The 23,435-nt window shown below is 38.2% G+C and overlaps 1 protein-coding gene across 1 annotated transcript in view; it reads left to right on the forward strand.

Moving 5' to 3' along the window:
- Positions 1–23,435, forward strand: part of fras1 (Fraser extracellular matrix complex subunit 1) — a 212,040-nt gene that overhangs the window by 145,775 nt on the left and 42,830 nt on the right. Inside the window, exons 28-34 of the mRNA XM_055039628.1 lie at positions 813–897; positions 5,959–6,282; positions 15,161–15,320; positions 16,002–16,180; positions 20,417–20,533; positions 21,359–21,473; positions 23,059–23,196. Coding sequence (XP_054895603.1) covers positions 813–897; positions 5,959–6,282; positions 15,161–15,320; positions 16,002–16,180; positions 20,417–20,533; positions 21,359–21,473; positions 23,059–23,196 — 1,118 coding nt within the window. The remainder of the gene's footprint in view (positions 1–812; positions 898–5,958; positions 6,283–15,160; positions 15,321–16,001; positions 16,181–20,416; positions 20,534–21,358; positions 21,474–23,058; positions 23,197–23,435) is intronic.

Below are 23,435 nucleotides of genomic sequence, written 5' to 3' on the forward strand. Positions count from 1 at the left end.
GAGCGAAGCCTGTAATAAAAATAGGTTTAGGCTCTCAAATGTTAATTTATTTTCTACCGGCACCCAGAGGTGCTGGATAGGAAAGTCTGGGTTTCCCTACAAACTGAACCCAAATTAATTCAGTGGAATTTTCGCATTTTGCTCAGTTGCCTGGTTTTGCAGGATTTCAGGGAATTTTCAGGTAGAAACTCTCAGAATATTTTAAACTGTGTTTTAATTAGGGATCAAGAACAGGTTTGTGAACAGTATTTTGCATTAGAAAACATCCAAGATGGCGTCTTGGTTTTAATTTTGTTTTAATCGAATACAACATGGTGCATATTTTGAATTATCACGTCAATTGGCCTTTTTGTGGATGAGTGAGAATTTGTACTGGGGATCAAAATGTTTCCAGCCAATCAGATGAAAATATCTTGAATAGTTCAAAGGAACCTGAATGTATTCAAATGATTATTATAAAATATTAACATAATTTAAACCGGTTGTATCACACACTGTCTTCCTGGTGATTTACGTCTATCCTGCTCCAGTTGGTGCTCAGACCGGCTGTTCCGGCCCTAATAAACCTTTAATGATGAGGCAGGATGGTGACATATTGCTGATGTGAGCTGTGGTGGGTTACTGTCCTCGTTTCCTCTCCAGCTCTGAGGTGATTAGGTCTAATCGCTCACACCTTTAGCCTCAGCTGACTCATTTCAAGACACATCCTGGTCTAAAGAGCGGCTCAATCAGAGTAATTTCACCTTTTCTGTCGGTTTGAATCAGCTGCCTTTGTGTTGTTTGTGATGTCTCTTCCTTTGCTCTTTGTGTAGGACTGGTGAGTTCACCTTACGGGCCGCTGACCCCCAGATGTTTTCTCAGCCGGCTGCAGTTCAGGTTCATGCAGTGTCCACAGAGGTAAACATTCACTTTGATTGATCACTCCAGGTCCTGAAAGCAATGGATCTCAGTTTTTTTAATGTATGGTTGTTTGTAAAGGACCAGATTTAAACCAGGACAAAAGGTGTTCAAAAATTGGAAAGCCTTTCAATTTAATGATTCCAAAAAATAGCAGTGCTTTTTTTTGTTGTACTCCTGTTATCCCTCCTTCGCCTCCAGTGAGGAGTTGAAGAGTTTCATTGCACGAGGGACAAAGGAGTTCCTCAGTCTGTTGGTTCTGCGCGCTGGAAGACGCAGCCTCCCACTGAACCTGCTTTCCTGGCTGCTGGTGTGCAGAGGGTGGCAGGCGTTGTCCATAACAGCCTCGAGTTTCTATAATGTTCTCCTCTCTGCCACGGCTGCCAGAGAGTCCAGCATTGTGCCAACCCCTGAGCCAGCTCATCTGATTTGCTTCTGCAGCTTGGAAATGGCCGCCTTAGAGATGCTTTTGTTAAAGCTTTGTAGTTGGTGTTTATAATTCTCACAATAACAAATAATTATCTAGTGATAGTTTCAAATTTAATGTCTAATTATCAAGTTTTCTGGGAGAAGCCCTGAGGAAGTGCAAAGAAAATGACACAGCAATTTTATAGCTTGAACAAACTTATTCATATTTAATTTTATTTAGTTTCTTATTTAATGGAATCATTGCAAATGCAAAATTGTAGTTTTTGTTTTATATTAACAAAAATTTTGCACACATTTGTAATGGAAAATTCCACTGGTAGATTATTTCACTTATTACAAGACATTTATCCCATGTTATAGGTGGGACTAGTATTTTTACTTAAAAATAAGCTCTTTTGTCTTGCTGAAAAGTTACTTTGAAGTTAGTTTTGTATGATTTTAAAATATACATAAGATATTTACACTAGAAACTGGACAGAAATACTTTAAGATTTTCTTTTTGCAATGCATAATACATAAGAAATAAACTTAAAGAAGTGAACTAAATACGGCAAGATCATTCTAACAAAAACGGAGAACTCAGAAATGAACAAAACACAAACAAAACAAGCAAGGATCATAACAGACACACTTTTGTTGTTACATGACTGCGATGTCTGCTTCTATTTCAGACATCTGCTGTTTGCAGATGTCTGCTGAAGTAGCCGCACACATCAGACTGTTCTTTGATTTAAAGAGACAGTTTCTCAGATGATGGCTCTGAGAAGCCATCATCTGGTTTCTGCTCTGCTGTGCATCCTTTGATAGAAGTCACTGGCTCCTTTCAGTGAGAAGAGAAGAGAGTTTTAACCCCCGACATAAAACAGACTACTTGTTTCTGCAGCAGCGCTGCAATCTGAGTCGTGGCTTTTGGAGAAAGAGGTTGGGCACCTCTCCTGTGCAGGATAAAAGGTTTGCCCTCCCACCTGAGTTTTCCTCCTGATTGTTTTCATTTGCCTCAGGTGGGAGATTTCAGCCGTTTCCTTTGGTGTGCAGGCGTGCCTTTGCACGATTTAAAGCCCCACACGCTGCCGCTCCTTGGCAGCACCGGCACGTCTTCAGTTTTATTGTGTGGATCAGAGACGTGACGCCTCAGTCTCGGTCGGCGCCAGTGACTCGTCATCCACCTCACAAGAAAAAAAAGAAACCTGGAACAGTTTAGCCTCTTTTTTTACTCATGTTGAAGCCTTCTGTGTAGCAGGGCTACTGGACGGTTCCAAAATGTTACATTTACTGCTTAAAAATCTTAAATTTTCTTACATTCTCTATGCTTTCTTAAATTTGTACATTTATTTATGAATTGCTTCCTCCATCTACATTTTTGCATTATTCTTCCATGATTTGAATTATGTTTCTTTTCACAATATTAGAATCTTGTATTTATTAATTCATCAAAACTAAGAAGATGCTTGAAGTTCAGGGACATGAATGTGGCTAACTTTTCATTTCTTTACTGAAATCAAGTATGCAGGGATTTTTCTTTTTTGTCTTTAATATTAATTTTTGAATCGTTTAATTGTCAGAATTAACAAGACGGGCATGAATGATAATCAGAAATCCCTGCCAATGATGCAAGGAATCAATAAGTACTATTAAAATTAATTTTTGCCCACCAAGTCGGCCTGCAATAGAGTTGTAACACTGTTTAAAGGGGGATCATTCAATAAAATTCACATTTTGCACATTTTTGTTCTGCTATTTGTCTCTGAAAACAACCCTAATGCTTAAAACTAAGTTAATGGCAATAACTTATTGTTTTTGGTGTCTGGAAAATTAGCTGTTTCAAAAATCTCCTCAAAGTTGAGTTACATTTGAACGGCACTGCGCCGTTACCTAGTCCGCCAAGCTAAGCTCCATCACGTTTGGTCAGTTAGTTTTACTGCTGTATGCATGGTACAGTGGCTGCTGGGAAAGACAAAAGTGTTTTGTTGTTGACATACATTCCAGAAACCACTTGCTGTATTCTTGTTGGTTGTGCAGGAGGCTCCAATTCTGCTTTTCGAAGATGTATGGTTGTGTAATTGAACAGACTAACATTACATTTTGTGCACAAAATGTAATGAACATGTTTTGTATAGACCTATCCTCCCCTGTCCAATGAAGCATAGCACATAATACTAAACCTTTAAGCAAATAAAATCACATATTACACATATGTGAGACAGACTTACAAATACTTAACTTTCTTTAGTTATTGAGTAAGAAAATTTGCTGTTTTTATGTCAGTTTTAAATTTAAACCCTTGTGGTTTCACTGCTTCTAAATTTAACTGGTGAAAGAATCTGGGTCTGGGTCACCTTGAATCAGGGCATCTCCAGTTTGTTCGAGGCGTTTCCTTCGGCTGGAGCTGCTCCTCTAAAGCCAAAACACTGGAGTTCATCCAGCAGCCAAGGACCGATTCACATTAGACGCACGTTCTGCGTCACGCTGCGCCGCTCGGAGCTCCCGACCCGACGGCTTCAAACCCGCTCGCTTCTCCACCTGCAGCTCTGTGCAATCTCCCTGCCCTGCAAGCGAATCTTCAGGTTGTTTTTCTGCTCACAGCATGCGCTTTGATCAGCTTTTTTTTTTTTTAAAAGCATTTAAAACAAATGTACTGAACTTTCCAGAAATACGAGCTAATGTTCACATTTAAATATTTCATGCTTAGAGCAGTTTTATGCAGAAACGTATCCCTGGATTCTTAACTGTCAAAACCAAAACAAGTACTAAATGCAGCACTTCTCAAACTTTTTTATACTGAGGACCATTTAAGCAATTTAATAAACACTTGACTTGAAATTTTCCTGAAGTAACACATCTTAAAATATGCGAACTGAATTGAAATTATTAGTGTCTCAAAGGTCATTTATCCTAAATGTCTGGTTTTCTTCGGTCATCCTAAAGTACTGTTTTGTAAATGTGAACATGTCGACTTTGTAAGTTATTTACAGATTCTGACAGTTTGCCGTCTTAAGTTTTCCGATGATGTCAAAAATACATGGAAATCAAAAAAATAAGTTATTGTTTCCTGCCATGATTGTGTATTAATAACAATTCGAACCACAATAAAAGAAAAAGACTTGAGTTGCTTAGCCATAAACAAAAATTCTCTATGAAATTATCTACCAATTCCTGCCATTTGTACTTATCTGTACAAGATGTTGATGTGCAAGCTGAGCGTTATAAGCAAGCAAAGTCAGAACAACAAAGAACCAAACTAATTGAGACTCGTTCACGGCTTAGAAAAGAATCCAATTACTTGTAAACGACGTCGATCTTTTCAGCAGATATGACTTCTTCTGATCATAAAAGTATTGCTGGAGATGTTTTTTTTCCACCAGTATCCTCTTTTTTTTATTTTGAGTGGGTTAGAGTTAGGTGGAAGGCTAAAATTTGCACATCAGTTGAATGTCATATTTAAAAACTGCATTAAAAGAGTCTCATTATGGTTAGAGAAGAAAAGAACCAGATTCTCTTCTCTAATATCTGCCTCCTGCACCTCTCATCTTCATTCGGTAATTAGAAGCAGAAAGGTGACGACCAACTATGGAGAAGGTTTCTCACAATGGGAGGCCTCTGCGTCTCGCTGGCTTTGTTAGCTGTGTGAGGCGTTGGGCGCTGCAGAGAGCAGCTTAACGAAGCGCCCTGTTTCAGCTCCCTCTTGCCTTCACCGTCGCGGCTCCACGCTGCAGCAGACGGCTGCAGCAGGCGGCCGCAGCGCCAGGCTGCAGTCATGCAGAGGAAAACACAACCGCCGTCAGGTTTTGAGATCTTCCCAGCAGCCTTTCATGGCGAAGAGATGTGCTCCAACTCTGAAGTAGTTTCCAAATCTTCAAACAGAATGATGTTTTTAAAGGGGACCTGTTATGGAAAATTTACTGTTTGGATGTTTTCGTGCTATTTGGTTCCTACTTTCTTCTAAAAGCAAATCAAGTGGTTAAAAAAACACCCAGCCTCTTGTTAGTTTGTCTTATTTTATGGGTACCGGAAACCAGACCAAACATTTTGTGTTTTTAAATGTGCTTCATAAATAAAATTGACATTGATCATATATTTTTTTTTTTTTTGTAGTGTGTTTTTTAGAAATAAGTTAATGTTTTTTGTGTTTGGAAATTGATCCGTTTCAAAAACCTCTCAAATGATGACGCTACACCGTTTCTTAGCAACCCCAACGAAGCCACAACATGTTTGGTCAGCTGGTTTTGGGATCAATACTGTATTAATCCCAGAGGAACATTAATTAAGTAAATAAAAGGCTTCTGGAAAAGATAAGAGTTTTGTTGATGACTTGCCATCTGGAAACCTGTTGCTGCATTCTTGTTGGTTGTGCAGGAGGCTCCACGTCTGCTTTTCAAAGATGTACGATTGTATAATTGAGCATCTGTTTGCAGCCATTTTTATCTACAAGTGCAAAGTTGAGTTAGAAGGCTTTACCAGCAGCAGATTATTTGGATTTAAGAGACAAGACGCCCTAAATCAACTTATTATAAACTGATCAGAATAAAATCTCATTATCTAAAAACTTATTTGGTTCCACATATATGTTTTGTGTGGCTCGTGGACCAGAAAACAGAAATCTTACTTCTTTGCCTCATTATTTCTTACTTCCAGCCCCCGAGAGTGGTGACCCTCGCTCCGTTGACCTTAGAGGAGCCCGGCGGCCTGGCCGCTGTCACCAAGTCGGTGCTGCATATCAACGACCCCGACAACCCCGCCGACGTCCTGGTCATGGTCCTCGAACCGCCCCGCCACGGCCAGCTGACCCGGCTCCATGGCGAGCGTGCCCTCGGCAGATTCAAGCTGGAGGAGCTCTCCAGGGAGCAGATCCAGTACGTCCACGACGGCTCGGCGGCGACGGAGGACGGCGCAGTGCTGCAGGTGAATGACGGCCACAGCTACAGGAACGTCCTGCTCCAGGTCCGGATAGTCCAGAAGGTGAGGAGGACAACGTGACTTCAACGTTTCTGCATTCAACCTTTAATTTTGTTGTTTTTCAACTAACATTTTCTATTTTCAAACATAATCCCATTCGCTGCACTGCAGAAAACCTGAACCTTACAGAGTATTTTTTGTTTTAGTTTCTAGTTCAAATTTCTCAGTACACCTGAAATGAAACTAACTGACAAGTAACTTTTTAGTAAGAAATAGGAGCTTGTTTCAACTCAATAATGCCTTGATATTGACTTTTTCCACTGGCAGATTATTTGACTTATAAAAAAATTGCCAGAGTTACAAACAAAATAATCCACAACTAGAAGCAGAACTTTTTTTTATCAGTATTAAGGAATTATTTACTTAAAACAACATATGCTGCTGAAAAGTTACTTGTAAGTCAGTTTTGTCTTATTTCAAATATCCTAAGATATCCTAAGAACTGAAAACATTTGGTAAGATTCTGTGTTTTTGTAAGTGTGCAAGACAAATACTCTAATTATTGATCACAGTTAAAACAAACATTTTAATTCACTTAATGTTTAAAAAGTTTTTGAATCACCAAACATTCTTCCTCCCAGAAAACACAGATACACTGACATTTCAATGAAATATCATGCATAAAGCAGCTAAACCACTAATTTGAATTCCTCTCTTTGGCTTGTTGGAACTAAATAAAAAAGGAAAGAATTAGAAAGAAGAACAAAGATTCTTGGTAAGATCTACCGTAGTGTTTTTAAAAATGCTACAATACAATAAATAAACGTGACAATGACAATTTTCATTTTTTAAATTTGCAGTTCAAAATTCTTTTGAATGGTACATTTGTGTGCGTATGTTGTCTGAAGCACTACAAATTTGACTTTTGAAGGTTGACAGGGATAATCTTTTCACATGTTGCTCTTTTATAATGCAACGCCTTCAAGTAAAACCATTTCAGCACGGAGTGCATTCCTCTAGACGCCTTTAATTGCATCAACTTGAGCAGTCGTCCCTCTGCTTCCAGCTGACATGTCCTCACAAGATGCTCTGCTGACTTTATCCCTGAAAATAGTTTCCTAGAGGCGCTGACAGATCCCCGTAGCCTCACTGCTAAAACAGAAAAAGCAGGTCGAGTCATTACAATGGCAGCTGTCATCGCTTCTGGTGGGCATTTCATCACAAGGACGCAATTATCTTGCAGCCGGCGTCGACCCCGGCGACCAAACAGGAGGAGAGGCTGCAGGTAGAGGGGATGTTTGGAAAGATAAATATCCTTTTGGCTTCCTGGTTGCTAAGCGAACCGAAGACAGGAAGCAAAGCGGCGCCGATTATTTTTTTAAGAACTCAAGATTCCACCAGAACGATGTCATATTTTCACTGTTGGTTCGAGCTGCATGTTCAAATTTCATTGCATAGCACATTTCAGCAGCAAAGCAGTTCAAAGTGCTTGACATAATAAAAACGAACAAGAATGCAGAAAGTGTCTTTTCCAGGAGTCATTGTACAGCGCATGCAGCGGTAAAACCAGCTGACCAAACGTGCTGGAGCATAGTTTGGGTTGCAACTTAACTTACTTTCTAGAGGTTTTTGAATTGGCTCATTTTCAAGCCTTTAGCTTATTGCCAGAAATACGGTTTCTTTTTAGGTTTTTAGAAACAGTCGAGAACCAAATGGAAGTATGAAAACGTGCAAAATATGCATTTTGCATAATAGGTCATATTTGCATGTATTTTCTTTGTATTATTGGTTGATTGCAGCAAGCCATTGTTCCACAGAGTGATGGGTGTGGGTTTTTTAAGAGCTTGGGGTGTTGAAACTTGTTTGGTGTTGTTCTTTTTTTCCTCCTGTAGAGAAACTTTTCCTCCAGTTTTTCTGCTCACGCAGTCAAAACATTTTGATTTTGAAGGGCAGCTCTGTTTGTCTGACTGTGTGCAGATGGAGCGCTTCAGGCTAAACTCCTCTGCTTCGTCTTCTTCCCCTTCTGTAAATCAATAACATCCCACTCACACACACACTCACACATGGCAGTATTAATTTACTGTAAAATGTCCTGATTCTGCAGACTGTCATGCCTTCAAGCCAAGCAGGATGGACAGGATGATGGAAAGCTAAAGGAACGTCCTCGGTTTGTGTCCGCGGCTTTTGGATAAGATCCCAGAGTGGTCACTGTTGCTGCCGCCTCCTTGTTGCCTGGTTGTTTTGATCCACACAAGTGGATTATCACGGCACAAACTACAGAACAGAAAGCAAAGACAGAGAGTGAGCAGAGCTCTGCAGCAGTAATGGCTTCAATCACTAGTATATTTGTTTAATTTAAACGCAATAATAATCTTAAAGGGGACCTACTGTACAAAATTCACATTTTACACTGTAATGGTGTTGCTATGGTCCCTTGTACCAAAACTAACCATCATCAAAACTCCTTTCACACGAGTCACGATTAATTGCTTCTTCCTTTATTGCCATGAAACTGTTAAAACAAAAACAACTCAGAATGAGCTGAGCATTGTTAACAAAAGTTTTACATTCAGTTGCTTACATCTGGACAAACTAACTGAAGAGTAACTTTTCAGCAGGATATAGAGGCGTGTTTAAGTTAATATTTCCGTAATATTGATTTAAAGTGCATTGGCAGATAAATTAACTTTACACATGGAAAGTCTCTTGCTATAAGTGAAATAATCTGCCAGAGAAACAAGGAATTATTTACTAAAAACAGGCTCATATTTCTTGCTAAAAAGTTACTTGTGAGTTAGCAGCATGCTAGCTAGTTAGCTTATCGCAAAGCAAACAATCAAAGCTCTCTCAGTATTCAGATATTTCCAAAACTAACTCAAAGAAACTTCAATTAATTTGGAAAAATTTACTTCTTTTCACATATGTTAAAATAAACGCTCATTAGGACAAATAAATTGCCACTTAGAAGCTTTGAAGAAACTCAAACTGGAATTACAAAATGAAGTAAAGCAGTTTCCTAAGATGCCAATAGATGGCAGCAGCGCTCCATGTAAAATGACATTTTCACAGGTCAAATGCCTGAAGGACAGGAAGTGTAACTTTTGGTTTTTTTCATTTGCTTCAAAAAAACGGCCCATATCAGGGCCACCAAAGCAGGGGCCGTTACCTAGCAACCCCAGCAAAGGCCAGCCTGTTACCTAGCAACCGATGCTGAGTTCCAGCACATTTGGTCAGCTGGTTTTACTGCTACGATGCTGGGAAAGAGAAGAGCTTTGTTGTTGTGCTATCACAGCTCAGAATCTGTTTCCTGTCAGATGTTGTCAGAAACATCAGCGCTCCTCAAGGCGCCTCAGCGCGCCTGTCGAGTTAAATGATGTGCCTAAAACGCATGAACTACACATGGCCGACCCGCAGCTTGTTTGCTAAACATTTGAGATGTTTACCCGGATCTCGTGGGACTCCTTCATATTCAGCATCTAATTAAAGCCTGCCTGTGTGGACCTGCCAAAATGCCAAGCTGTCTTCTGTGGATTTACGCTCAAAGCATCCAGATGGAGCGGATGTTTTAGATTGCACACAAACAGAAAAGATAAAAACAAGATGAGATAGAATCCCATATCTGCAGATGAAAGCTGATCCCTCACAATGATCTGCAATAAAACCTTGAGGGTTTCATTAGCAACAAACTTGAGTCTGTGAGTCTTCAGTCCTTTCTGGTAATGTCGGCTCCAGGTCGTGCAAAAGGCCTCCTGGAAAATCGGATTACGGTTGTGTGGCACAGGAGGCTAATCAGACCATAAAAACCCCCTGATGGAGGGACTTCCTCCTGATGGAGGGACTTCCTCCTGATGGAGGGACGTCAGCAGAATAGAACCGCTGGCTTTTAATTTCTGTCCCAAAGAAAGAATATTTGAGCCTAAAACAAAAACAAACCAGGGGCTTCATCTGTTTCCTGTTTCCAGAAATGGAGGAGAAATAAACGATCAAACAAGGAGGAAATACTTGAGCACCGTTGTGAAGGAGATGATGGATGTCGGGTGGAGGAAGATCGACCTCCTGCCGGAGCTTTTCGTTATTCTTTCTTGATTTGTAGACAAGCTGATTTTAGCATCTGCAATAGGAGAGTTTTATTTAGTTTGATCATTTTTAACCTTTCCATTCACAATAGTAAAAAAAAGAAAAACACTAAGACAAGAAAAAAGTAACATATTTTAATTCCTGTCAATGATGAGAAATTATCGTTTCCCAGAAGTTCAAATGTACTTTTCTGGAACCTACAAAGTATTTTCTAGAAGTTAAAGTATTGTTGTACTTGTTAACAATTTACAGAATACTTTCCTAAGGCTTAAAAGGTTGTTCCCAGTGAGGTAAACGGTGTTTTCTACCACTTGCAGAGTACTTTCTAGCTGTTAAAGGGTTTCCCACATGCTCTGAAGTACTTTTTCTAAATATTAAAAAGTTGCTTCCTAGAAACTTGAAAGTACTTATCTACAAGAGAGAGTATTTTTCTAGAAGTTCAGGAGTTGTGTTGTAGAAGGTCTAAGGAACTTTTCTAGAACTTTCTGAAGTACTTTTATAAACATTAAGTTTAACTTTGACTTTTCTTGTAGTTAGAGTTGCTTTTACAAGGTCAAAGGTATGTATTAACTATTTACAGATAACTTTTTAAAAGATAAAGGATTGTTTTCCAAAAATGTCAAAGTAACTTTCTAGTAAAAGGTTAAAAGGTTGTTTCCTAGGAACACAAAAGTGCATATCTAGAAGTTAAAAAGTTGTGTCCTAGAAGAATGAAGGTACTAATTCACAATTTGCTTTTAATGTCAAACTGTGGTGGTGGGAAAGCTTGAAAATTTACCCTGAAAATACTTCAAAGTGAAAGTGTAGTAACTTTGTGTGATTGAGTTTTTTTCTTCTTCTTACCAAGTTACTAATTACCTAATTATACAATTCCTGAGGCTCTTCCCAAAGTTCAGGCAATATTAACCTTTAAGTCACTCTTCAGTGTCATAAGTTGGCATTTTATTTTGGGTTAAAGGAACCCTGCTAAATGTTTTTATGGGCAGAAAAAAGCCCACTTTACTTTACCTGCAGCGTAAGACATTGCCTGCATGCTCTCAGTTCCCTCCCTCTCTCGTCGTAGATGCCATTCTCAGTCGTTCCGGATTAAATTGAAACGTGTTGCCAAAGAGAATTTAATCATCATTCTGTGCCTTTCAATTTCTTCTTGAAAAGTCGTGAAATCGTCCTGTTCGCCCGTCCCCCTGTGGGAGCGTGAAACTCTGTCATTACAACAGCACGACCGCCCAGGCGGGCAGCCAGCTGATGTTTTATGGATGACTCTGACTCCATCTCTGCAGAGTCATTTATTTCTGCTTTTGTGGACGGCAGCCAGAAACTCTGCATCGTCTTGGTTTACATTCTGTCTGGAAGCTCTATAAAGGTCTCCTCTTATACATGTTTCATGCATACAGTGGCTGAGGATCAAATATATTTTTATTTATTTCAGAGTGGTTTTATATATTACAGAGAAGCAACACTTTTAGACATTCCTGAAGTTTCTTCTTGTCAATAGTTTCTCCACACATTTAGTCATTTTAAAAGCAAAACATCCTCTGGATACTTTTTGCTCAACATCTAATATTTACTGTCGGAAAACTACAGCGGCATTTCCAATAATCCAATGATTGTGCAATTTGACATTCACGAAAAAAAAATATCCTTGTTATATAATTTTTTGGGCTGTTTTGCAAAATTCCGGTGGTCTTCATGATTACAAACCATGAAGAAGACGACAGGAAGTGGTAGGAAGATGATGCAGCTTATCACATAAACTAACTTATTCACATGCAATTTAATTGCATTTTTTATTTAATGCAAACACAGCAATTGCAAAATTGTGGTGTTGTTTTTTTACATTGTTGACTTACTATTCAGAAACTACGTGCTGTATTCTGGATGGTTGTGCAGGAGGCTCCACTTCTGCTTTTCTAAGGTTGCACAACCGCACATCTGTTTGCAGCCATTTTGTTGTAACACATTTGTGATGAAAACGCAGCTAATGGCTGCTTGAAGAGACTACTTTAGTTGTTGACTTTCTATTCAGAAACCAGTTGTTGGTTGTGCAGGAGGCGCCACTTCTGCTTTTCACACATCCATGATTGTATAATTGTTCATCTGTTTACAGTAATTTTGTTGTTGCTTTTTCGATAGTAGTGGAATATTGACAAAGTTTTTCTCACATTTGTAATGGAGACACAGCGTCTGATGGAGCACAGATTGTGCTCATTTTCTGTTTTTCACTTTCTCTTTATCCTTTGTGTTCAGGCCATTTTAAATTACATTAGGCAAATTAGCATTTTTTTCCTCCACATTTGCATGAGCCTTTCATTAGCTCGCGCACCTGTTTGACGGAGATTAGGCTGTTTATCAACTCGAATCTCGCGTGGAAAGAGCTCGTTAGATTTGAGGGTTGTCCAAGCAATGAATGAGAGAAAATGAATAAATACATTGTTCTGCAGCTACAGGTCAGAACAAGACCAGAGGAAAAATATTAGTTAAAAACCCAACCAGGTCCCTCTGACCCGCTTTACCCTGAGCTCCTGGCTCTAAATGTCCTTGAGAGCTCCTGCTGTTCATCCTGAGAGCGCCATTATCTCCCAGATGACATGTTTCTGTGAGTTAAAAGCCTGCCATGCTGATGTATGTGGTTTCTTTTTCTGTGCTTCTCTGCTTTCTGCCGTGGCCTCTGTGAATCAGTGAGATTCGAATCAGCCCAGCAGCAGGCAGAAGTGCCGCGGATGGCCTGCAGGTTATTTTCTGCAAATTTAGATTCTCATGCATGCCACACACTATCCGTCTGACACGTCGTATTCACATCTTTTTGATGTTTTGCCACCTTTTTCAACTCTTACAGCAGAGTATTTATGCTTTGCACTGCTGTAGGTATCTGAGCCTTTGTGCTTTTATCTTTAGCTCAAAGTGAAACACAGGGAAAACTCTCTATTAAAATCCTCCCAGGATTCATTATGGAGGACTGGAACGGCCATAATTAAGAATAAATACAGAAAAGTATAAATGACTCAATAAAGTTATTACTGAGCCAAAAAATGCATAAAAATTAGTATTTTAACGAGAAAAAAATGTGGTATTAATATGTTTAATTTTGGGTGGTAATTTCTAAGATTTTACATTATTCTTAATATTCTCTCCTTTCCTTAAGTAATGCAGCCAGTAAAATTAATGGCGCTTTGCAAATGTGAGCAAATTGTGCTAAGCAACATTGCGTCTTGGTATTTCAGCTGCACAAGTTGCATTTCAGAGATGCTGTACAAAAATATACGTGACTTGGTGAATTTACAAATGTACTTTAAAAAGCTTTGCAGGACGAACGGCAGAGAAATTTGGGTTTAGCTTATACCATTGTAATTTTTTTTTCCTTCAACTTCACCATAATCCAAATCTCAATCTAACATGTCCATGCTGCCTTAAAAGTCTTTAATGCCTGTACATAAAATGAAGAACTTAAAATGTCTTAAATTCATATCAAAAACAGCAAGTTGGCCTTAACCACTGGTGTTAATTTTGAGTTGGTAAAACATTTAGAGATTTTGAATAAGATACACTATCATTATTGTAAACATGACAAACTGAATCGTTTATTTAACAGTAAGTTGGCCTTGCATACATTAATCACAGGTCTTAAATTTTGTCTTGACAGGATTATTTAAACTTAAATATTCTATTGAGTTTATTTTTTATTGTGGGACTTTTCCGTCAGGCTTATGTTTGACATCTTTATTGCTTTCTGTGAGTCGAGGCTCTAACTAGCTGCTAATACAGCCTTGCTAAGTAGTCTGTCCAATAAGTGTAAATTTGCCAGTCGGCTGAACAAAGTTCATACATTTTTGTGGAGATGTAGATCTTAAATTCCACTCATAATGGTCTTAAAAAGTCTTAAATTTGAATTGAAGTCTTTTGAAACCTTGATTAAGATCATTTAACATTGTTGTAAAGATAAAGCGTGAACCAGCTGTGAATACATTTGCAGAGCAGATTTTGAAGACAATCATCAGAAGAAAAACAGCATTTTCCACAAAAAAAAACAAAGATTAAATCAGGCAGAGCAGATGGCAGCCGTGACCGAAATCAGGTGGTCGTTGATACATTTTTCTATTTCCGTTAGTGTGCGGTAGCTCTAGCGATGAACAAATGATTCAAGATGACTATATAATCTGGTTTACCCAAAACCTGAAGGAGGTATAAAGAAAAACTAAGTTGGAGTTTAGTCCATCCCCAGAGTTTGTTTTTAAAAGCAGTGCTGATTTTCCTAAACTTTTAAGTGATATTTAATGTTTTACTCCAGGAAAAATATAGAGTCTTTGTGAAAGTTTCTTGTGCTATGTTGCAGGTCTCACTCTTTGACACAGGATTTCTATATCAGCTATTTTTATTTAGACAGCAGGGTGACACAGTGAGGTAAAAGGTCTCCATTCAAACCTTCATGACAGAATTTCTCTGAATTTTTTTCTTTTACTTGAATAGCCTTGAGCGACAATGAATCATCAGCAGTCTCTAGGCTCGCTCTACATCCAGCCCTGCTCTTTGTTTGCAGGCAGTAGGATCGATACGGCATTACAAAAATAACCCTGATTGTAAAGTTTTCAGTTCACAGATCAGAAACTGAACTTGCTGATATTTCTTATTTCTGCTCCATAGAGCTGACGACAGATGGAAAACTCCTGGGGCTCACAACAAGTGAAAGCATATGTAAAAAAAAAAAAAATGGCAGGAAATAATATGAAAATATCACTTTCTCTGTGGATTAAGAACAGGCTGCATGTGTAATTTCAGCTAATAGCAGAAATGTCATCCTGCTGCTCCATCGGCAGAAAGGAGAAAACCCGGGATCCTCCATCTGACTCGGGTGTGTTTGTTTTTGCAGCCTCAGGATTCTCCTCATCTGGTGTCCCTGCCGATGACCTGGGTGAAGGAGGGAGGCTCGGTGCGGCTCGATAAGAAGTACCTGCAGACAGACGTTAAAGGAGTCGGCTCCGACGACATCGTCTACACCATCCTGGCCTCAGAGGGGCAACCCAAATATGGTGAGAGCTCGATCCAGAGTCATGTTTCCTTTAGGGATAAGAAGATTCATCGTGATTAAGACATTTTTTAAATAATCATCAGCTAATAATTGATTATTCGTTAACTGTAGTAGACAGGCTCTAGAAAGTTTTGTTTTTCTAAACTGTGCATCTGTCCACTAATTTAGTAATTGATTAATTAATGATATATTTAGTTACATCATAATTATAGTCAACATGTTCGACCACAAAGTCCTTAAATGTCACAATTTTAGCTTGTTTTAAATTTATTTTAAAAAGTGAGCATCTTTTGCTGACCAATTATTAATCAGTTAATTAATAACAAACAGATCAGCCCTACACTCTGTTGGTGTTACGTCAAGCAGACAGTTGAATAAACTTCTTTTCACATTTTGATTTTACATTCATTTTTTAGCTGCAGATTCATCTTTTGTAACAAATAGACACCAAAATTAATCATTTTATTGTATTTTAAGCAATAAAATATGTAGAAAGGAATGTGTCTATTTGCATCTTTTATTATGTATTTATTATCAAAGTTGCTTAGTCTCTTAAAACCAACTCCACCGTCGTACATTTAGGACTTTTTTGATGCCCTTGTTTTATTCTCCTTATGTTTCTTCACTGACTTATTGCACAAATGAGAGGAGAAACGTTTGATCACCTTCATCCTTTGTCCAGGGGAGGTGGTGCTTGTGTCCATGCCAGCTGACAGCCCACCAGAAGGCTGGCATCCCTCCCTAATCGACGACCAGCGCTTCACGCCGACGGCGTCTTTCACCCAGCAGGACGTGAACGACGGCACCGTCTGGTACCGCCACTTCGGCTCCAGCTACGACAGCGACTCCTTCCGGTTCCAGGTCAGGGCTTAACGCTCACAGTGGGTTTAATGATGCACTAAATGAATTTTCGATGTCACAAAAGTCTAAAATCTGGGACTTTTGATTTTGAAACTCCAAGGTTTTCTAAAAACTATCTGAGATTAATCTAAAAACTTTTGTGTGTTTTTCTAGAAAAGTTTAGACTTTTTGCAAAAGTGAAAACTTTACAAAAAAACTGTGCAGAAAATATAAACATTTTCCGTTTAAGATAAAACAAAAACTGTAAATATGTTCTACCAAAGAACATAAAAAATATTTTTTACCAAACAAATTTGGTGGAACATTTTGTTTAAAATAGGCTGAAATGTGCCAAATGTTGTATATAATTAATTAATTGAACATAATTGATTCATTGGAGTTGGTCCAATTAATCAGTTGATATAAAAACAACTATTAAAATTGTATTTACCTGAGGTCAAAGGTTTCATTCTGAATTTATTAATTGAGATGCGTATAATTCTGTGTCCTAAAACTCAATACCTAAACATTTCTGCCACAGCCTTCTCTTTACATTTCTACAACTAGTTTCAGCTTTGCTTACTTTCTTTCAGTCTCTATGCAGACCATGAGCCAAAAATTAAAAATTTAACTTGGGAGTAAAAACAATAAATCCAGAGAGGAAACAGATAAAGACTCCTGCTGTTGTTTTCTTGGACTTTATGCTCTTTGTAGTGTTTTTCTGAAGCTCAAACCAAGTTCACCTCCAGCGTCTCTCTCCTGGAGACTCTGACCTTTCTAACATCTCTCTTTTACTTCTCCGTCTCACAATCGATCCTTTTTCACCTTCACCTCCCTCCTCCGTTTTTGTTCTTTTTCTTAAGACTTTCTCAAACTGTGTTGTTCAAAGAAGCTTAAAAAACTTTTCTTTTTTGTCACATCTCTGCGTCTGTATTTTAGCATATCTAACTTTTGTGTTCAGTCATGTAAGGCGTTTGATTATCTGGTGTATTAATCCTGCTAAATACTTAAAAGTTTCTTTTAGTTTGGACAATTAACCACCTCAAAGTTAGTTTAAATCTGCCAAATTTATCCTCCTCATCTTCATCCTGTTTGCTGAAGATTTTCACTTCTTTAATCCAAGTTTCAGAACCGATGCTGATCATCCTACAGAGACTTATGCTGATCATCAGTAATGCAGCCAGACTATTTGCAAATTGGCTCAAAATCCTATAAAGTCCCAGTAATGGGGTATTAATCAGTGTTTTCCACCTTCAGTAGCAAAACAGAAGAGGCAGCCAAACCATCTAATTATCCTTGAACGCATCGCTGCTTGAAGCAAAAACTTTTTAAGAGAAAAGAAAATGTCCCAGAAATGTTTTGCTTTGCAAAGTTTCACAGAAACTTGTCAAAGTGTTGACAAAGTCTATAAAGTTTACTGAGTTACTTCCACTATTAAAAATAGCCCTGACTTCTACTCTTGTTTTTCTTTGGATTGATTTAATCAAATGTTTTAGTTACCATCAATCATTCAGGGTTTTTTTCCAAATCAGATCAGATTTTATTTGTATAGCACATTTCAGCCGCAAGGCATTTCAAAGTGCTTTACATCATAAAGACAAAAACACAAAGTCATGCAACATAGAATCAACAATCAAAACATGACATTAAGTAAAGATCCATCATTGAATTATTTGATTATGTTTTGAATACAATTCTAAAAGGGTGGGTTTTAGTCGAGATTTAAGGAAAGTCAGTGTTTCAGCTGTTTTACAGTTTTCATGAAGTTTGTTCCACATTTGTGGTGCATAGATGCTGAAAGCTGCTTCCCCTAGTTTGGTTCTGGTTCTGGGGATGCAGAGCAGACCAGAACCAGAACCTGAGGAGTCTGGAAGGTTGATACAACAACAGCAGATCTTTATTGTATGTGTTCTCCACTTTCCTTCCAGTTTTATTAAAATGTTGGACAGTTCTTGACCCAATTTCTGTAGTTTCTGTTCATAAGAAAGTCGTGAAGGAAAAAAAGTTTGTCCAAAGTGGAAAAGTAATCACCCCTCTCAAGAAATTATTAATTAAAAGGATTATATTATGCAAAATTAACGTTTTGCGTATTTTTCTAATTACATTTGGGTCTCTACTGCTTCTAAAAACAACCCAGCAAACACAAAAGAAACACCCAAACATTTTTTGTGGAGGTTTAGTTAGTTTTACTGCTGTAGGTGCTGTACAATGACTGCTGGAAAATAGTTTTATTGTCAACTTACCATCCAGAAACCACCTGCTTCATTGTTTCTGATTGTGCAGGAGGCTCCACTTCTTCTTTTCAAAGACATACAGTTGTATAACTGCACACTGGTTTGCAGCCATTTTCACCCGGGAGTGTAAATGTTGAGTTGGGGGCCGTGGCCAACTGCAGCTTATGTGGATTTAAGCACTTAAACTGCTCATTCTGAAAGGCAGAACTGAGCAGACTGAAAAATAGTCAGTCGAGAATTATTTTGTGCAAAAAAATAAAAATCTATAAACTTGCTTTTTACAGCCCAGAGACCTAACCTAACTTGTTTAAAAGGAGGCAAAGTAATTCTTGGTACATTAAATTCAGAAACCTTCTCACTATATAAAGTAGGATAAAAGGTATCAAGAGATGTTATAATATTTCAGTTGAACACAAAGGCTGATCTTTATCAGCACAAATATGAACAGGTTACAGACGTTTGTTGTAGAAACCGCCAGAATTTTCTGACCACTTCCTGTTTTCCCTTTTATGTGTTCCAGAGAAACGTTCTGGATTTGTGTGTAGAGCGAAAAAGCAACCACACAAAAAAGCAGAGACTTTCAGAAACTTTTAAACGGTACCGTATATAAGCAGCAGAGCATTTATGTTGAATCGAATCTGCTGTATAATCGGTAATTTACCGCAGCAATGCCGCTGTCAATAAATCCCGCTGACTCGACTCCGACTCTCATGACAGCACATTACTGGTGATTGGTGGCACTGATTTCATCTCTGCAAGTTCTGAAACTATATTTTCATCCAAAACGATGCGACACAAAGCGTGGATTCAGGCAGAACTGCTGTGGGATCGACTTCAGGGTCACGTTTGCCAAAAAATAGGTCAAAAATGAAGCTTTCCTCATAAGGCATGTTTTTTTTTTATCAACCCTTCAGTTATCATAATCTCTCACAGTCTAATTGAAAATGTTGGAAACATGAAGCTAAGAGGTCAGAGGAAGCTGGTCGTGTTCAGCATTAGTGGCCATTAGCGCTCAGAGATAACGTGTTGGACCTGAGGGATGTGAGCGGTTACTCCGGTACGCGCCCTCCGCTTTCAAAGCAACCTTTTCAGAGCTTCACAGAGCTTCCTCTCATCTGCTGGGATAAAAGCAGACTCTTTTCCTTTTTTACTCTTTTTGAAGGATTGGAAAAGTTTAATGGCAGTGGTTGTTGACAGAAGATTTGAACTCTTACAATCAGACTTCTTTCCAGGCAATTGTCACACCTATGAAAATTTGTCAATTTTCTAGTTTATTGCTGTGAAGGTCAGACTGGTTGGTTTTTATGTTTTCTGTTCCGAAAACAATTCGAGTGGAAAATATTTTTGAAGGAATCCAGTTTATAAGCAGACCCTTTGTTTCCCCACATCTTTCTGATTTAGGACTGAAACGATTAATCAGATTAATTGTGATTAATTGATTATTGAAATAATTATGCAGACTCATAAAAAAGTATTATTTTATATTCTGTAGATCTATCAACTTTAGGGCTGAAAAGATTCATCGGAATTAATCAATTATTTAAACAAGTGTCAACTAACTTAATAATCAATTAAGCATTAATTGCAGTAAACAGAGTCAAAAAAAAAAAGATTTTGTTCTGATTTTGGACTTTGGAAAACCCAGTGGACCAGAACCAAATAGCCCCCAAATCATCACTAACTGTAGAAACGTCACACTGGACTTCAAGCAATGTGGTTCTCCAGACTCTTTATTTCCAAATAAATTGTAAAATCCCTAAGAAAATAAGACTTTGGACTTTGGAGAACATTCTCAGTGAAAACAGAGGATGTGTGTAATGAATTTACATAACAGGAGTGTCAGTTTTTAATTAAATCCCTAAAATAAATTAACTTTTTGATGATGTTTTAATTTACTGAGCTGTGGCCGGATGTTTAGTGTCTGATTATGAAATGGATTCTGTGTGTGTGTGTTTGCGTGTGTGCGTGTGTGTGTGTGTGCGTGTGTGTGTGTGTGTGTGTGCGTGTGTGTGTGTGTCTGCAGGTTTCCTCGGATGTTTCTCCTCTCATTCAGAGCGATGCCCAGACGTTCACCATCGGCGTTTTACCTCAGACGCCGGGATTCCCACAGCTGGCCCCGGACTGCGACCTGCAGATCACCGTAAGCAAAGCCAAACTCAGTCTCACCTGACCTCTGACCCTGAGCTTCACTACCGCCCAACTGGGCAAGAAAAATAGGATCCAGGCAGGTTGCTAAAATTTTGTCGTTGTTTCACAACATTTTATGAGTTTTTAAAAAGTGTTCAGTTGAAAATTGTTGTAATTGTGCACAAAACTTGTACATTTTCATAAAACTGACTCATTTTATTCATTTATTTTGAAATATTTAGAATATGTAGAGATATTAAGTGTGTTATTAATGGATGGATGGATTTCTTCATCCATCCATACAGCTTTCCTTTGGCTGGCCTTTTTCACATATTCAGCTCTGGAAAAAATAAGATCCCACTGAAAATCTGGTGGGTTTTACACCAAATATTGATTTCTGACTCTTCCTGAGTTAAAACATTAGCATTGTTGTTTCTAAATGAATGTGAACTTCTTGAGATGCATTAATGACGTGACTATGTGATTCAACTTCTAGAGGAGTAAAAAACTGAAAACATAAAGTTTAAAGTTGAAATAACAATTATTCTAAATCTGGAGAGTAGTAGGAGAAAGTAGCAGAGTGAAGTGAAATCATGAGTTTATTTTCATGAGTTGCTTGCTAAGTTCTTTGGAATTACTTAATTTTGACTTAATGTTGTGCCTTTTATTGCATTTGTGTGTAGATCTTATTCTGCATCGAACTGTAGAGAGAGGTTTATGTTTGAAATATGATCCCTGGACTTGAACCGAAGTTTGTCGTGTCGGTTTCAGATGTAGCTGCGGTGTTATTTTCTTTTTGTTCTTATCTTGGTCTATTAATTTGTGTCTATTTGTGGAGGCTCTGGAGGATCATGTGACAGAAATAACGCCTTCAGCTCTCTCCTTCATCGATTCTGGGACTCCGAGCGAAAAGCTCGTCTATAACGTCACCAAACCTCTCTTACCGGGACAAGGTGAGACACGGGTTTCCATTTCTACTCATAGAAAATCAATACTTTCTATTGATTTTCATTCATTTTAGTTGTCTTGACTTAAGACTAAACAGACTGATTTCTACCTCCAAAAAGCAAACAGTTAACCCAAAAAAGTTTAAAAGTTGTATGCATGTTTTATAATATCTTCAATCAAGATATTTCTTTATGTTTCTGATCTAAAAATTATTTACCAGTTCCCTTTTCTACAAAAAGATCTTTCTATTTTTTATATTTCAAGACATTCTCCCATTTTATTGTTGAGCAGATAAAAATAAAACACACAACATTTTAATTTGATTTAATTTCTGTTTTGGGATCAATAAATAATTTTTCAATTTGAGATGAAAAATTGAAAATGGGTGCATTTTCACTTTTTAAGATTTGAAGATTTTCAGTATTCCGCAAACTTCAACAAAAACTCTTTAACAGTTTACTATCTTTTCTTACTTCTACCTAGAAACTTTATTAGATTTTTATACAAGTCACAAGATTTTGAGCTATATTTAAATGATTTAGCATTTTGATTTCTCTCACGGTTTTTCTAAAATCACGATTTACTTTTGTGCAAATTTTTGGCCGTTTTCAGTTTTCCGATGCAATAAGACGGAATTCTTCAACTGTTATTGTTTGTTTGTTTTTCCACAAACAAAACGCGACTGTCTGTACGTAATTCACTCTACAGAAATAATTCATGCATCAAAATGTAGCCACAGGTGTCTGTTTGGAGGAAATATAAGCGTCAACCCTGCAGATTTCATGGATTTCTTTTAAACACTGCCAGAGCACAGGCATGTTTTTGACTTCCCTTTGAGGAGCAGGATGTTTATATAATTCAACTAATCTCCTTCTTGCACTGAATCGGGATTTTTTTGCATCCGGTTCCTCCAAACCTCTTCTTAAAGTGGATTTGTGTTGCTGCATTTAATGCACCACTCAGACCTGAACACGTTGACTTCAGCGTCTGTCAGTCTGCTGAGTAACCCGAAGCTCGGTCTAATGAAACGGAAAACTGCTTTAAAACGGCGCTCGTTCATCAACGAGTGGGCAGATCAATTAGTCTGAGTCGTTCTGAGGAGAGGGAACATTTTTCAGAGCTAAGACACTTAAACCAGAACACACCCAGCGCTCTTCGCTCCAGTGTTTTTACATCAGCAGGAGAGATTTTATGGAGAAATCAGTCTGTTGAGGCGTTTCAGCTCCAGATTCAGGTTCCAGAAACGTCTGGAATTTAATGCGTTTGGATAAAAATAAAAACATTAAATCTGAAGGATATTTATTCTTTGGCTCCTGTGAAAACATGAAGTACTAATTTATATTAGTCCGTCCATCAGTCCATCCATCCATTCATCCGTCCGTTTCAGTTTTAACTGGTTTATGTTTAAAGCTGCAGAAATCCTTCATGTCGGATCTTTTCCTTTCTTTTGTGTTTCACTGGAGTCTCTTTGTTTTGCTCTCCCTTAAAACTTGAGAAATGTAAACATGTTTCACCTGAAAGCGAATCAAAATGTAAAAAAACTTTTGTCCCAGTCTGTTGGTGAACTTCCTGCCTGTGTTTGTTTTCCAGGACTCGTCGAGCATCGGGACAGGCCGTACAAGGCAGTGCAACATTTCACGCAGGCTGACGTCAACAACGGAAAGATAATCTACAGACCGCCACCGGCGCCGTCCCACCTGCAGGAGCTCTACCAGTACTCCTTTACTGGTGCGACTTCACTTACAGTCATTCATTATTTAATGCTTCAGCCGTTCTGTAAACTCATAGGAGTTGAACTTCGTTTTAAAATCAGTCTGAGGGCGGCTTGGAAAGTTCAGAGCATATTTTAAGATACCTTGGTTCTGAAAGATAATCCATAATCCAACATCAAAGCGGTCCGAGTTAAATGTTTCTTAATCCTGGTTTTTGGAGCAGAACCTCCATCCTCTTTCCCTCCTCAGTTGTTT

The sequence above is a fragment of the Poeciliopsis prolifica genome, unplaced genomic scaffold (genome assembly GCF_027474105.1).
Source record: "Poeciliopsis prolifica strain line A6 unplaced genomic scaffold, Auburn_PproV2 SCAFFOLD014, whole genome shotgun sequence".
In the NCBI taxonomy this organism is placed as follows: Eukaryota; Metazoa; Chordata; class Actinopteri; order Cyprinodontiformes; family Poeciliidae; genus Poeciliopsis; species Poeciliopsis prolifica.